Source organism: Somniosus microcephalus, chromosome 9 (assembly GCF_052327205.1).
Source record: "Somniosus microcephalus isolate GS21.2 chromosome 9, FLI_Smic_1.0, whole genome shotgun sequence".
In the NCBI taxonomy this organism is placed as follows: domain Eukaryota; kingdom Metazoa; phylum Chordata; class Chondrichthyes; order Squaliformes; family Somniosidae; genus Somniosus; species Somniosus microcephalus.
The window spans coordinates 227,167,046-227,183,478 of NC_140995.1; the positions used below are offsets into that span (position 1 = coordinate 227,167,046).

Genomic DNA, 16,433 nt, shown 5'->3' on the forward strand with positions numbered 1-16,433 from the left:
AGTACTCCAGGTGTGGTCTCACCAAACCCTGTACAATTGTTGTAAGACTTCCTTACTCTTGTACTCCAGCCCCCTTGCAATAAAGGCCAACATGCCATTTGCCTTCCTAATTGCTTGCTGTACCTGCAAGCTCACTTTCGGTGATTCCTGTACAAGGACATCTAAATCTCTCTGAACACCAACATTTAATAGTTTCTCAACATTCTTCCTACCAAAGTGAATAACCTCACATTTCCTCACATTATATTCCATCTGCCACCTTATTGCCCACTCACTTAACCTGTCTATATCCCTTTGTAGGCTCTGTATCCTCCTCACAGCGTACTTTCCCACCTAGCTTTGTATTGTCAGCAAACTCGGATACATTGCACTCAGTCCCTTCATGCAAGTCATTAATCTAGATTGTAAATAGCTGAGGCCCAAGCACTGATCCTTGCGGCACCCCACTAGTTACAGCTTGCCAACCGGAAAATGACCTATTTATCACTACTCTCTGTTTTCTGTCCGTTAACCAATCCTCTATCTATGCTAATATATTACCCTCAACCCCATAAACCCTTATCTTGTGTAGCAACCTTTTTTGTGGCACCTTATCGAATGCCTTTTGGAAATCCAAATATACTACATCCACTGGTTTCCCTTTATCTACCCTGCTAGTTACATCATCAAAAACTCTAATAAATTTGTTAAACACGATTTTCCTTTCATTAAACTATATGGACTCTGCCTAATCATGTTATGATTTTCTAAGTGCCCTGATATCACTTCCTTAGCAATGGATTCCAGCATTTTCCCGACGACTGATGTCAGGTTAACTGGCCTGTAGTTCCCCGTTTTCTCTCTCCCTCCTTTCTTAAATAGCGGGGTTATATATGCTACCTTCCAATCCACTGGGACTGTTCTAGAATCTAGGGAATTTGGGAAGATCAAAGCCAATGCATCCACCATCTCAGCAGCCACCTCTTTTAGAACCCAAGGATGTAGGCCATCAGTTCCAGGCGATTTGTCGGCTTTTAGTCCCATTGGTTTCTCAAGTACTTTTTCTCTACTGATATTAATTACTTTAAGTTCCTCACTCTTATTAGCCCCTTGGTTCCCCACTATTTTTGGTATGCTTTTTGTGTCTTCTACTGTGAAGACAGATACAAAATATTTGTTTAAAGTCTCTGCCATTTCCTTATTCCCCATTATAATTTCACCTGTCTCAGCCTCTAAGGGACCAACGTTTACTTTTGCTACTCTCTTCCTTTTTACATACATGTAGAAACTCTTACAATTTGTTTTTATATTTCTTGCTAGTTTACTCTCATATTCTGTTTTCTCACCTTTTATCAATTTTTTGGTCATCCTTTGCTGGTTTCTAAAGCTCGCCCAATCCTCAGGCTTACTACTATTCTTTGCAACATTATAAGCCAAGTCTTCTTTTAATCTAATACTATCCTTAACTTCTTTAGTTAGCCACGGTTAGATCACTTTTCCTGTGGAGTTTTTATTTCTCAATGAAAAGGAAGAAAGACTTGCATTTCTATAGCACCTTTCACCACCTCAGGACTTCCCAAAGCACTTCACAGCCAACAAGGTACTTCTGAAGTGTAGTCACTGTTGTAATGTAGGAAACACGGTGGCAAATTTGTGCACAGCATGCTCCCACAAACAGTAACGTGATAATGACCAGATAATCTATTTTAGGTTTTGGTTGAGGGAAACATATTGGCCAGGACAGCACGGTGGCATAGTGGTTAGCACTGTTGCCTCACAGCGCCAGGGACCCGGGTTCGAATCCGGCCTTGGGTGACTGTCTGTGTGGAGTTTGCACATTCTCCCCGTGTTTGCGTGGGTTTCCTCCGGGTGCTCCGGTTTCCTCCCACAGTCCAAAGATGTGCAGGTTAGGTTGATTGGCTATGATAAAAAAAATTGACCCTTAGTGTTAGGGGGATTAAATACGTGGGGTTACAGGGATAGGGTGGGATATGTGTTGGTGTAGGGGTTACGGGGATCGGGTGGGATATGTGTCGGTGCAGGCTCGATGGGCCAAAATGGCCTCTATCTGCACTGTGGGGTTTCTGTGATATTCTGTGACACTGGGAGAATGCCCCTGCTCTTCTTCGAACAGTGTCATGGGATCTTTTACAGCCACCTGAGGGGGCAGAGGGGGCCCTTGGCTTAACGTCGCATCAAAAGGCGGCACCTCCAACAGTGCAACACTCTCGGCACGGCACTGGAATGTCAGCCTAGATTACGTGCTCATGTCTCATACTCCCGATGGATACATTATGCACCAGGCAACAGCGACGTGAAGTGAAGGCTGCAGAACCACTGAACTGGAAAAGTCAGTCGCTAACAAGTCACTGGTCTGGAGTGGAGAAACAAATTATGCTCATCTGCTCCACAAGTACTCAATGTACCTTTACAACACACCCAGGTGCTTGCTAAAAGGAATGCACATAAAGACTCCTGTTGTAGAACGGCACAGTGCAGGACAGCACGTATCTGGGTAGAACACATTCGCCAGGTCCAGTCACACTTCTATTCCTCATTCATCCATTACTAAACTATACTATCAGTCGACAGGGCCAATGTTATTTCCAGTCTCCATTCAATGCTGTGCAGAGGAGATGTAGGATATAATCACAGGTGCTGTACAATTGCAGGTTGTAATTAAACACAAATTACTGCTCCCCCGATTCCTCACCTATACTATTTTGTGTGAACTTTTGCTTTATCAATGGATATTAAACATCAATTTGCTTTACATAACGCCTTTAACATAGTTAAACTTCCCAAGGCGCTTCACAGGAGCGTCATCATCGCAAGAATCCTCCTCAATTGCCTTCTCCCAGTGGCCGAAGAGCTCCTCCCAGAATCGCAATACGGATTCCACCCACTAAGGGGCACAATGGACATGATCTTCACCGCACGCCAATTACAAGAGAAATGCAGGGAACAGCACCAACCGTTGTACATGGCCTTCTTTGATCTCACAAAGGCCTTCGACACCGTCAACCGTGAGGAATTATGGAGTGTCCTCCTCAAATTCGGCTGCCCTCAAAAGTTTGTCACCATCCTCCGCCTGCTTCATGACGACATGCAAGCCGTGATCCTGACCAACAGTTCCACCACAGACCCAATTCATGTACGAACTGGGGTCAAGCAAGGCTGTGTCATCGCACCAACGCTCTTCATGATCTTCCTTGCTGCAATGCTCCATCTCACCCTAAGTAAGCTTCCCGCTGGAGTGGAGCTAATTTACAGAACAAACGGGAAACTGTTCAACCTCCGTCGCCTCCAGTCCAGATCCAAGGTCGTCCCATCCTCTGTCGTCGAATTACAGTATGCAGACGACGCTTGCGTCTGCGCTCACTCGGAGGTCAAACTCCAAACCATCGTCAACACCTTCACCGAAGCGTACAAGAGCATGGGCCTTACACTAAACATCCGTAAGACAAAGGTCCTCTACCAACCTGCCCCCGCCACACAGTACTGCCCCCCGATTATCAAAATCCACGACAAGGCCTTGGGCAACGTGGACCACTTTCCATACCTTGGGAGCCTACTGTCAACAAGGGCAGACATCGAAGATGAAGTCCAACACTGCCTTCAGTGTGCCAGTGCAGCCTTCGGTCGCCTGAGGAAGAGAGTGTTTGAAGACCAGGACCTCAAACCCGGCACTAAGCTCATGGTCTACACAGCAGCAGTGATACCCGCCCTGCTGTATGCCTCAGAGACATGGAACATGTACAGCAGGCACCTCAAAGCACTGGAGAGGTACCACCAACGCTCCATTGGCAGGATAGGCGCACCAACGTCAGTGTTCTTGCTCAGGCCAACATCCCCAGCATCGAAGCTTTGACCACGCTTGATCAGCTCCGATGGACGGGTCACATTGTCCGCATGCCCGATACGAGACTCCCAAAACAAGCGCTCTACTCGGAGCTCCGGCACGGCAAGAGAGCCCCAGGTGGGCAGAGGAAACGCTTCAAGGACACCCTCAAAGCCTCCTTGAAAAAGTGTAACATCCCCACCGACACATGGGAATCCCTGGCCCAAGACCGCACAAAGTGGAGGAGAAGTATCCGGGAAGGCGCCAAACACCTCGAGTCTCTTCGCCGGGACCAAGTGGAAGCCAAGCGCAGGCAGCGCAAGGAGCGCACGTCAACCCAAGCACCCCACCCACCCGCCCCTTCAACCACCGTCTGCCCCACCTGTGACGGAGACTGTAGGTCCCGCATTGGACTCATCAGTCACCTGCGAACTCATTTTTAATGTGGAAGCAAGTCATCCTCGGTTCCGAGGGACTGCCTAAGAAGATCAGACGAAATTTGACACCGAGCCACATAAGGAGATGTAGATTTTAAGGAGCGTCTTAAAGGAGGAGAGAGAGGTGGAGAGCCGGAGTGGTTTAGGGAGGGACTTTCAGAGCTGAGGGCAGCTGAAGGCAATCTTTAAGATAGACTTGCATTTATATAGCGTATCATATTGTTGAAACATGATTGTAGTGTCGTGACCATTATGTAGCCAAATGCAACAGTCAAAATCCCTTAAAGCAGACACAAGGTGAAAGAACAGTCAATGTGATTTATTTTTCCATTGTCACTGGTTGAGAGAAGAGTGTTGGCCAGCATCCCAGGCAAATTCCCCGTCGTTCCTCTTGCTACCATCAGAGCGGGGCCTCGGTTTGACTCAGAATGAAGGCATCTCCATTGATTCAGCACCCACACTTTGGCTCACTGTATTTGCAGCAGCATTCTGAGCGCAGCGCTGAGTGAACGCTGCATTGTCGGCCGCGACGTGTTTCACATCAGATGGTCAGCGAAGGCTCTGCCTGGTCTGGTTTGTGAATGTTTGAAAAGCCATTAGAATGCCGTTGAAGATCGAGGAGATTTGGGTGTACAGTATTGTAGTTACGTGTCTAACTCACTTATGCCCAAAACTCTGCATTCTTTCAAGCCATGTACAGTATTTGGTTTGGCCGAGGTTAGGCATGCCTCTGGGTGCAAATACGGTGGGGGTGGGTGTCAGTATCAAGCACGCCCAAAATGCAAGAGCGACTTGTAGAATAAAGTTTCCTCTCCTCTGACCCAACAATGTTCCTCAGCTCCAACCTCGGGGTGACATTGTTCCAATTCTCACACCAGCCATTTACTGGCAAGGTTGCAAAGTTAGCAGCAAATGAGAAGTTCTGTTCTGCGTTCATGCTCAATAGATCGAGATTGCCTAAATTAATTTCACATAGGATCCTCGCTACTGTACTTTACATAGAATTCACAGCACAGAAACAGGCCATTCGGCTGAAATGGTTTATGCTCCACACGAGTCTTCTCCCACCCGACTTCATCTAACCCTATCTGCAGATCCTTGCATTCCTTTCTCCCTCATGTACTTAGCTACTTTCCCCTTAAAGGCAGCTAGGCTATTCGCCTCAAACGCTCCAAAGGTAGAGAGTTCCACCTTCTAACCACTCTCTGGGTGATTGTAAAAATGAAGGCCTATTAAACAAATCATTGAATCAGAGAAATTTACAGCACAGAAGGAGGCCATTCGACCCATCGTGTCTGTGCCGGCTGAAAAAGAGCCATCCAGCCTAATCCCACGTTCCAGCTCTTGGTCCGAAACCTTGCAGGTTAGGGCACTTCAACTGCATATCCAAGTGCTTTTTAAATGTGATGAGGGCTTCTGTCTCTACCACCCTTTCAGGCAGTGAGCTCCAGACTCCCCATCGCCCTCTGGGTGAAAAAAATTCTCAACTCCCCTTTAATCCTTCTACCAAAATACTCTAAATCTACCAATCTACAAATGGATAATTCCTTAATGCAGTGTACTTACTGTATAGCTATATTTATGCTTCAGGTTCCATCTGCAGATTGGACACTGTCCTGAAGGATTTGGAGGTTCAGAAGCCACTGGAGAATCCTCAACTTTCTTTCCTTCAATCTGAAAGCAGAATCGATGAGCGTGACCATTACAGAAGGAGATTACGGTGTTTCTATTGGTCGGTAACAATCCTGAGTTCTAAGGGCTCCTCCAGTAAAACATGAAATTCGCCCAACTGCAAAGGAAGCAGATGGACTCTTGCCGACATGAGCCAAGGATAGTCCGTCACTACAACCCTAAAGTCCTGAATGTGACTTTACAGCAATTCTTGCGCTCGAGAGTCTCAAGCGTTTCAGCTGATTCTCCAGACCCGCCCTGCCAGTATAAACATGTCAAATCTGGAAGATTAGCAGCAATGCCATAATTACAGAACCATTTCCACAACGTAAATGCAGGGGGGGGGGGGGGGGGGGCGGGGGGCGATGGAGGTGAAGAGCCAAAAACCCATAAACATCAGATGGTCAGCAGAGGCTCTGTCTGGTCATTAGAACAGCAAGCTCAGTTTTAGATGTCCTTATGTTAGAAAGGAAGTGAAGGCCACAGCCAGCATACAGATCCCAGGAATGAGAGGCTTTAGTTACGAGGAGACACTAGAAAAACTGAGGTTCTTGTCGTCAGAACAGAGAGAGTTAAGAGGAGATCTGACAGAGGTATTCAAAACGATGAGAGATTTTGATGAGGTAAGTTGGAAAAACTAGTCAGTGAATTGGTATCTAAGGGCATAAATTTAAGATCACCACATTTTTGTTAGGCAAGGGTATTAAGGGTTACAGAACCAAGTCGGGTAGATGGAGTTAAGATACTGATCAGCAGTGATCTAACTAAATGGCGGAACAGGTTCGAGGGGCTGAATGGCCTACTCTTGTTCCTATGACCAAAAGAATGGAGGGAGAGGTAAGGAGGATTTTTTTTTTAACCCAGAGAGTTGTTAGGACATAGAATGCCCTACCAGAAATAGCGGTGGAAGCAGAATCCATAATAGCTTTTAAAAGGGAAGTGGATAAATATTGGAAAAATAAAAAAAATAAATGGATATGGGGAAAGAGCAGGGGAATGAAAGTGGACAGCTCTTTCAGAGAGCTGGCACAGGCATGATGGGCCTAATGGCCTCCTTTTGTGCTGTATGATTCTATGCTTCTACAGTGTGGTTGCTGTTCTGGACAGATAAAATCAAATGGACCAAAGGATCTTCTTTACTCAAACCTATCTTGTGCAACACAAACATTTTGAAGAACAATTATAACCTAATGCCCAAGGAGTAAAACATGAAATTAATTCAGAGTTCATAATCAAACGCAGCTCTTAATCCTTTTTCTTCTCTCCATCAATAGCGTGAGCAATATAGAAGTATAACCTCAAGATTCACAATCCACTATGGCCCAAGATACTCCAAACAGTTCCCGCCACAGCCGCTGCTTCCTCTTATCGCTTCATCCTGCATTTCAGCAACATTCTCCTCAAAGCTCAATTCTCGAGTCTTCCCACCTTACTCCGGTTTCTCTCTAAAACTAACTTCAAACCAAAGAAAGTGCATGTACTTATGTTCATTCTGAAATCCTTACAACCTGCCTTAACTCCTTTGAGTCACCCAACTTTAAATCCCCTGGTGGTTCAACATATTCCTTTCCCATCTCACTGAATTCATCCAGCCGTCTCCACTGTTCTCCCAATCCTGATAACTCTCCAAAATCTTTCATCGTTTTGCATGGCAACATAGATGCATTCAAGGGGAAGCTGGAGGAGCACATGAGGGAGAAAGGAATAGAAGGATATGCTGATGGAGTTCGATGAAATGGGTGGCAAGAGGCTCGTGTGGAGCATTAGCACCGGCATAGACCAGTTGGGCCGAATGGCCCGTTTCTGTGCTGTAGATTCTATGTAATTCTACATAACTTCAGGTCTTTCAGCTGTAACTTTCCCATTCGTCACTACTTCAATGCTTACCGTCAGCAATGGTTTCACTGTTCACATGCTGATCGGGCTGGCGCTAATCCAGAGTGCTTTGCTATCCTGAATGACCTCAAACAACCCCTCTACATTTGTCTGATCATTCCTGTAATTCAGTTAATCTCCTAGACCAGAGCTCTCAAACGTCTGGCAGGGACGGCCTTACCAAAAATATTACAGCGTCGGAAGCCATTCGGCCCATCGTGCCTGTGCCGGCTCTTTGAAAGAGTTATCCAATTAGTCCCACTCCCCTGCTCTTTCCCCATAGCCCTGCAAATGTTTCCGTTTCAAGTATTTTTCCAATTCCCTTTTGAAAGTTACTATTGAATCTGCTTCCACCACCCTTTCAGGCAGTGCATTCCAGATCATCATAACTCGCTGTCTAAAAAAGAAATTCTCCTCATCTCCCTTCTGGTTCTTTGTCCAATTATCTTAAATCTCTGTCCTCTGTTTACTGACCCACCTGCCAGTGGAAACAGTTTATCTTTAGTTACTCTATCAAAGCACCTCATAATTTTGAATACCTCTATTAAATCTCCCTTTAACCTTTCTTGCTCGAAGGAGAAGGGGGAGGAGTCTGGGAGCATGTTTATCCTCATCCTCTCCCTCAACAGTGCCCTTTCACCTTGGTTTAAAAAAAAACTTGAGGGATTTAGGGAAAAATATAGTAACACAGGAGTGGCCTGGACTTGGCACATGCACCTCACTCGGACTCCTGGTCAGAATGTAAGAAAAATCTGATCATTCGTCGGGCAATCCTCCTCTCATTGCTAGTGTTCAATCTCTCTTTTTCCACCCTAACATTTTTTCCGCTTTCTCTTAATTTTATTTGTATGTACTATTGTAGCCACTGCTTCTCTCTCGCGTTCCTCCAAAGTTTCACATACACCATGCTTACATACTTTTCCTCTTCCTACTAGATTGATTCCTGGGACGAGAGGGTTGTCCTATGAGAGATTGAGTAGAATTGGCCTATGCTCTCTAGAGTTTAGAAGAATGAGAAGTGATCTCATTGAAACGCATAAACTTCTCAGAGGGCTTGACAGGGTAGATGCTGATGCTGAGAGGCTGTTTCCCCTGGCTGGAGAGTCTTTAACTGGGGTGTCATAGTCTCAGGATTAAGGGTCGGCCATTTAGGACTGAGATGAGGAGAGGGCTATGGATGCTCGGTCATTGAGTATATTCAAGACTCAGATCGATAGATTTTTGGACTCTAAGGGAATCAAGGGACATGGGGATAAGGCGGGAAAGTGGGGTTTAGGTAGAAGATCAGTCATGATCTTACTGAATGGCGGAACAGGCTTGAGGGGCCTGTTCTTATGTTCCCTGCATCTTCAGTGATGGAAATGAAGATTGATTACATCAATCTTATCCAGGACATCAGAACAGTACAACTCCTTAACTTCCCTTAGTCTTGCACCCACCTCCCCCCACCCCCCAACCCCACTTCAACCACTTCACCTAGGTTTCTCAATTAAAAGAAAAATACACAGCATGCTGGCTCCCTCCCCCAAAGCTGGATATTATATTCAGTCAGTGATACTTTTCTTAGTGGCTGCTCTTTTCTGCGGTGATTGGTTGTCGACTGGTTGCACGGTTCAGTTATAGACTGGATGGGTCACTGAGGCAGCTGTACTCACCGTTATGGTCTGTCCATCCTGAACCCTTATAACTGTAAAGCAAAGAAAACAAAAGGCATTGTTTGAAAACCAATATCTACTGTATAGAAACTACACACACATTTATATATATATATCACAGAATCACAGAATCCCCACAGTGCAGATAGAGGCCATTTCGGCCCATCGAGCCTGCACCGACACATATCCCACCCTATCCCTGTAACCCCACGTATTTAATCCCCTAACACTAATGGTCAATTTATCATAGCCAAATCAACCTAACCTGCACATCTTTGGAATGTGGGAGGAAACCGGAGCACCCGGAGGAAACCCACGCAGACACAGGGAGAATGTGCAAACTCCACACAGACAGTCGCCCGAGGCCAAATTTGAACCCGGGTCCCTGGCGCTGTGAGGCAACAGTGCTAACCACTATGCCACTGTGCTTTTTTGAACCTATTAATGGCAAAATAAATCACATGTACAAGTCCAAAGCAAAAGACCTTCTCTTCACAGCACTCTTGTATTTACCAGTTAAACTTCTCTTGAAATGACTGAAGTCACACTCGGCACCCAGCAAGCTCCTGCACAGATGAGGGGTTGATTGAAACATTAAGAAAAACTTCCAAAAGATTGTTTTTTTGCGAGGATATGTTCCCTCTATTTATCAGATTTGTTTTATTGTCCCTCCCTTTCTGGATTTCTTCAAGCCTTGTACTAACCTGCTGCCAGCCCGAAGGCCGTGCTGCTCTTGAACCTGCCAAAGGCAGTTACATCGAGTCTACAGCACAGAAACAGGCCATTCCGGCGTTCGTGCTCCACACGAGCCTCCTCCCACACATCTTCAACGAACCCCATCAGCACAGCCTTCTATTCCTTTCTCCCTCATGTGCTTGTTGTATGAGCACAACCTGTTCCTGGCTTGCCTTTCTAACCGTTTCACCAGTTCTGAACTCACTCCCCCTTGCCCTCTACCAGTGCCAGCTTTGTAACCACTGAGATTATCTTATCCAGGATTCAAAGCCTTATCGACTGTAATCCAGATGCTGATCATAAAAATGATTGAAGGGGCATAGATACTAATGTTAAATTATTAAATATATATTATTTCTGCTGGTAATTTGGCATCCATTCTTCAGCCCCATTGTTAAACTTAACCCACGTCATGTTCAGCTCAAATGACCGCTCCAGACAGAACCCAAATTTGGAAGGAGAGAATCATTGTATTGCTGGGTATTTTTCACGTATGAAGTGGACAGAGTATAAAGATTCCACACATCCATCATTACACTTTACTGAAACCTGGAGGGAATTCTGCTGTCATCACTGCACCATCTATCATCATCTTGTTGTCCAGTAATATAGAAGGAAAGAAAGACTTGCATTGATATAGCGCCTTTCACAACCACCAGACGTCTCAAAGCACTTTACAGCCAACTTTTGAAGTGTAGTCACTGTTATAATGTGGGAAACGTGGCAGTCAATTTGCGCACAGCAAGCTCCCACAAACAGTAATGTGATAATGACCAGATACTGTAATCTGTTTTTTTTGTTATGTTGATTGAGGGATAAATATTGTCCAGGACACTGGGGATAACTTCCCTGCTCCTCTTCGAAATAGTGCCATGGGATCTTTATGTCCACCTGAGAGAGTAGACGGGGCCTCGGTTTAGCGTCTCATCCAAAAGACGGCACCTCCGACAGTGCAGCACTCCCTCAGCCCTGCACGGGAGTGTCAACCTAGTTTTATGTGCTCAAGTCCCTGGAGTGAGACTCTGAACCCACAACCTTCGGACTCAGTGGCAAGAGTGCTATCAACTGAGCTACTGGCTGACACTGTGCTCCCAATATTCCAACAGCATACAGTATCATGACCAGGACCAGGCTTTACTATCTTTGACAGGACTGCGAGCACAGTTTCATTAAAAGATAGGCTGTAGTGGGGATTCCACCAATAATGCAACCCTGTACTGTGCTGTGCTGTGTGTCACTCTGAAAAATAAGAACATAAGAAATAGCAGGAGTAGGCCATTCGGCCCCTCGGGCCTGCTGCTCCATTCAATAAGATCATGGCTGATCATCTACCTCATCTCCACTTTCCTGCATCTCCACTTTCCTGCACTATCCCCATATCCCTTGATTCCCTTAATATTCAAAAATCTATCAATCTCTGTCTTGAATATACTCAGCGACTAAGCCTTCACAGCCCTCTGGGGTAGAGAATTCCCTCTGAGTGAAGAAATTTCTCCTCATCTCAGTCCTAAATGGCCGTCCCCTTATTCTGAGACTGTGACCCCTGGTTCTAGACTCCCCAGCCAGGGGAAACATCCTCCCTGCATCTACCCTGTCAAGCCCTGTAAGAATTTTGTATGTTTCAATGAGATCACCTCTGATTCTAAACTCTAGAGAATATAGGCCTAGTCTACTCAATCTGTCTTCATAGGACAATCCCCCCATCCCAGGGACCAGTCTGGTGAACCTTCGTTGCACTCCCTCTATGGCAAGTATATCCTTCCTTAGGTAAGGAGACCAAAACTGTACACAATACTCCAGGTGTGGTCTCACCAGGGCCCTATATAATTGCAGTAAGCCATCTTTACTCTTATACTCAAATCCTCTTGTAATAAAGGCCAATATACCATTTGCTTTCCTAATTGCTGTACCTGCATATTAACTTTCAATAGACACAACTAATAATGGAATGAGAAAAGACCATTCAGCCCATCAAGCCTGCTGCTTGCACAGATCACATATAACTCATTCTGTCCAGAGCTCTATCCTACTCCTTTCATCTCCCACAATCCAGATTATCTACCCAGCTCCACTATGAAATCTTACCTAATTCTTGGGACATTATTCTATGCAAATTGTTCATAGAATCTTACAGCACAGAAGGAGGCCATTCAGCCCATCATGCCTGTGCTAGTTCCTTAAAAGAGCTATCCAAATTGTCCCACTCGCCTGCTCTTTCCCTATAACTCTGCATATTTTTATTTTTCAAGTATATATCCAATTGTTGCTGTAGTAAACAGTTCTTTGGACCCAGTAAGACTCATACACGGGAAGGAATATAGATCAGAAAGGAAAAGAGTGGTTGATAATGAAGAAGAAAGCTGCAGACTGCAGGAAGATATCAATGGACTGGTCAGGTGGGCAGAACAGTGACAAATGGAATTCAATCTGGAAAAGTGTGAGGTAATGCATTTGGGGAGGGCTAACAAGGCAAGGGAATACACTATAAATGGTAGGACACTGAGAAGTGCAGAAGATCAGAGGGACCTTGGAGTGCATGTCCACAGATCCTTGAAAGTAGCAGGACAGGTAGATAAGGTGGTGAAGCAGGCATACGGGATACTTGCCTTTATTAGCCGAGGCATAGAATACAAGAGCAGGGAGGTTATGCTTGAACTGTATAAAACACTAGTTAGGCCGCAGCTAGAACACTGCGTGCAGTTCTGGTCACCACATTACAGGAAAGATGTGATTGCACTAGAGGGGGTGCAGAGAAGATTTACGAGGATGTTGCCTGGGCTGGGGAATTTTAGCCATGAGGAAAGATTGGATAGGCTGGGGTTGTTTTTTTTTTTGCATAGAATGTACAGCATAGAAACAGGCCATTCGGCCCAACAGGTCTATGCCGGTGTTTATGCTCCACACGAGCTTCCTCCCACCCCTCTTCATCTAACCCCATCCATACCCTTCTATTCTTTTTTTCCTTGCATGTTTATCCAGCTTCCTCTTACATGCATCTCTGCTATACGCATCAACTACAGTGTCATTAGTGGACACATATACATTCCTGTCTGAAAATGATAATCCATTTAATGCGCGATCAAAATCATTTAAACAATAAAAGAGTGATTTTCTTCTTTTTTTCTCTGTATATTGCTAAGTTGGAGACATTTGTTCCAAACCAACGTGAAGGGGGCCGATGATCTGTGCTGTCAGTTCACTATCCGTTCCCTGTACTGAGGCCTTGGATTATCCGTCACGTATTTCCTTATAAACCAGCAGCTGATGTGCGCCTTGAGGTCCTCCTCTACCACAAAATTCAAGGCAGCCTGTGCTAGCCGCACGCCAACTCCTCGTCCCCTGAACACACTTGGCGCTGTTCAGATCAACCGTTTTATTTCCAAAGTTTTCTTTGGAACAGAGGAGGCTGAGGGGGGAACCTAATTGAGATGTATAAAGTTGAGGGGTCTAGATAGAATGGATAGGAAGGACCTATTTCCCTTAGCAGAAGGGTCAATAACCGGGGGGCATAGATTTAAAGTAATTGGTCGGAGCTTGAGAGGAGATTTGAGGAGAACTTTTTTCACCCAGAAGGCGGTGGGGGTCTGGAACTCACTGCCTGAAAGGATGGTAGAGGCAGAGGCACATTTAAAAAGTACTTGGTTATGCATTAGAAGTGCCCTAACCTGCGAGGTTACGGACGAAGTGCTGGAAAGTGGGATTAGGGTGGATCGCTCCTTGTCGGCTGGCACGGACAAGATGGGTGGAATGGCCCCCTTCTGTGCTGTAAATTTCTATGATTCTATGTAAGGGGTGGAGCAGAAAGACAAGCCCCGCCCTGTCACACCTGTCAACCAACAGGCTGCAGCGCCATCTTTGCCCCGCCCCCTGGGCTGTCAATCAAAGAGCGCCCCGCCCCCCTCAGCTGTCAATCAAAGGGCGCCCGCCCCTCAGCTGTCAATCAAAGGGCACCCCGTCCCCTCAGCTGTCAATCAAAGGGCGCCCGCCCCCCTCAGCTGTCAAAGGGCGCCCAGCCCCCCTCAGCTGTCAATCAAAGGGCGCCCGCCCCCTCAGCTGTCAATCAAAGGGCGCCCCGCCCCCTCAGCTGTCAATCAAAGGGCGCCCCGCCCCCTCAGCTGTCAATCAAAGGGCACCCCGCCCCCTCAGCTGTCAATCAAAGGGCGCCCCGCCCCCTCAGCTGTCAATCAAAGGGCACCCCGCCCACTGGGCAAAGAGCGCCCCGCCCACTGGGCTGTCAATCAAAGAGCGCCCCGCCCACTGGGCTGTCAATCAAAGAGCGCCCCGCCCACTGGGCTGTCAATCAAAGAGCGCCCCGCCCACTGGGCTGTCAATCAAAGAGCACCCCGCCCACTGGGCTGTCAATCAAAGAGCGCCCCGCCCACTGGGCTGTCAATCAAAGAGCACCCCGCCCACTGGGCTGTCAAAGAGCACCCCGCCCACTGGGCTGTCAATCAAAGAGCACCCCGCCCATTGGGCTGTCAATCAAAGAGCACCCCGCCCATTGGGCTGTCAATCAAAGAGCACCCCGCCCACTGGGCTGTCAATCAAAGAGCACCCCGCCCACTGGGCTGTCAATCAAAGAGCACCCCGCCCACTGGGCTGTCAATCAAAGAGCACCCCGCCCACTGGGCTGTCAATCAAAGAGCACCCCGCCCACTGGGCTGTCAATCAAAGAGCACCCCGCCCACTGGGCTGTCAATCAAAGGGCACCCCGTCCCCTCAGCTGTCAAAGGGCGCCCGCCCCCTCAGCTGTCAAAGGGCGCCCAGCCCCCCTCAGCTGTCAATCAAAGGGCGCCCGCCCCCTCAGCTGTCAATCAAAGGGCGCCCGCCCCCTCAGCTGTCAATCAAAGGGCGCCCCGCCCCCTCAGCTGTCAATCAAAGGGCGCCCCGCCCCCTCAGCTGTCAATCAAAGGGCGCCCCGCCCCCTCAGCTGTCAATCAAAGGGCGCCCCGCCCCCTCAGCTGTCAATCAAAGGGCGCCCCGCCCCCTCAGCTGTCAATCAAAGGGCGCCCCGCCCCCTCAGCTGTCAATCAAAGGGCGCCCCGCCCCCTCAGCTGTCAATCAAAGGGCGCCCCGCCCCCTCAGCTGTCAATCAAAGGGCACCCCGCCCACTGGGCAAAGAGCGCCCCGCCCACTGGGCTGTCAATCAAAGAGCGCCCCGCCCACTGGGCTGTCAATCAAAGAGCGCCCCGCCCACTGGGCTGTCAATCAAAGAGCGCCCCGCCCACTGGGCTATCAATCAAAGAGCGCCCCGCCCACTGGGCTGTCAAAGAGCGCCCCGCCCACTGGGCTGTCAATCAAAGAGCACCCCGCCCACTGGGCTGTCAAAGAGCACCCCGCCCACTGGGCTGTCAAAGAGCACCCCGCCCACTGGGCTGTCAATCAAAGAGCACCCCGCCCACTGGGCTGTCAATCAAAGAGCACCCCGCCCACTGGGCTGTCAATCAAAGAGCACCCCGCCCACTGGGCTGTCAATCACAGAGCACCCCGCCCACTGGGCTGTCAATCACAGAGCACCCCGCCCACTGGGCTGTCAATCAAAGAGCACCCCGCCCACTCGGCTGGAAAAAGCACCCCTCCCCCCTCGGCTGTCAATCAAAGAGCGCCCCGCCCCCTCACGCTGGCCGCCGCGCCGCCGGCCCTCGCCCGGCCGCCAACACTCACTCTCCCGCAGTCCTCGGGCGGGCACAAGACCCGGCCCCGCAGCGAGCTGCAGCCGCTTGCCTCTGACGGTCTCCAGTAAAAGGCACCGGCCGGAGAGCCAGAGACAGGGAGCTGCAGGCGCGCGGCCAACCGTCAGCAAACTCCGCACGGCCGCCGCCGCCATCTTCCACAGTGGGGATCGCCCCGCCCCTTCCGGCTCCGCCTACCAATCACATTCAAAGCCAAAGGCGGCAGCAGCCAAATTTGCATTAGTCACTCTTGCACCTTTGAAGATAATGTAATCCTCTTTCATTCTGTTCTATTATAAAACACAGTCCTTCATAATTGGGTTGTTCACCTGCTGCCTATTCCAAAAACTGAAGAGAGGGGGAACGGGGCAGCAATTCTGATATTTTTCTTTTCACGATGTGAATGAATTGAAAATCTTCATAACTAAATATCTCTGTATTGTGGCGTACCGATCACAGAAAGGATACAATCCACTTTCCGGTCTGTAGACTATAAATCAGGCGTCATGCCTTTAAGAAGGATGACACCTTTAAGAAACTCAATCTGCAACATAGTTAAGCCCAGAGC

At 48.0% G+C, this 16,433-nt stretch overlaps 1 protein-coding gene across 2 annotated transcripts in view; it reads right to left on the minus strand.

The window, feature by feature from the left end:
* The window catches only part of mrps18a (mitochondrial ribosomal protein S18A), a 107,560-nt gene extending 91,509 nt beyond the window's left edge, over positions 1 to 16,051 (minus strand). Inside the window, exons 1-3 of one of the 2 annotated variants that reach the window (XM_085997957.1) lie at positions 15,918 to 16,051; positions 9,459 to 9,490; positions 5,824 to 5,931 (exon numbers count right to left, since the gene is read on the minus strand). In XM_085997957.1, coding sequence (XP_085854083.1) covers positions 5,824 to 5,931; positions 9,459 to 9,490; positions 15,918 to 16,020 — 243 coding nt within the window. In that variant the 5' untranslated portion in view covers positions 16,021 to 16,051. Of the gene's footprint in view, positions 1 to 5,823; positions 5,932 to 9,458; positions 9,491 to 15,857 lie in introns of both variants that reach the window. The other variant, XM_085997956.1, reaches the window with a different exon arrangement.
* Positions 16,052 to 16,433: the final 382 nt, after the last annotated feature.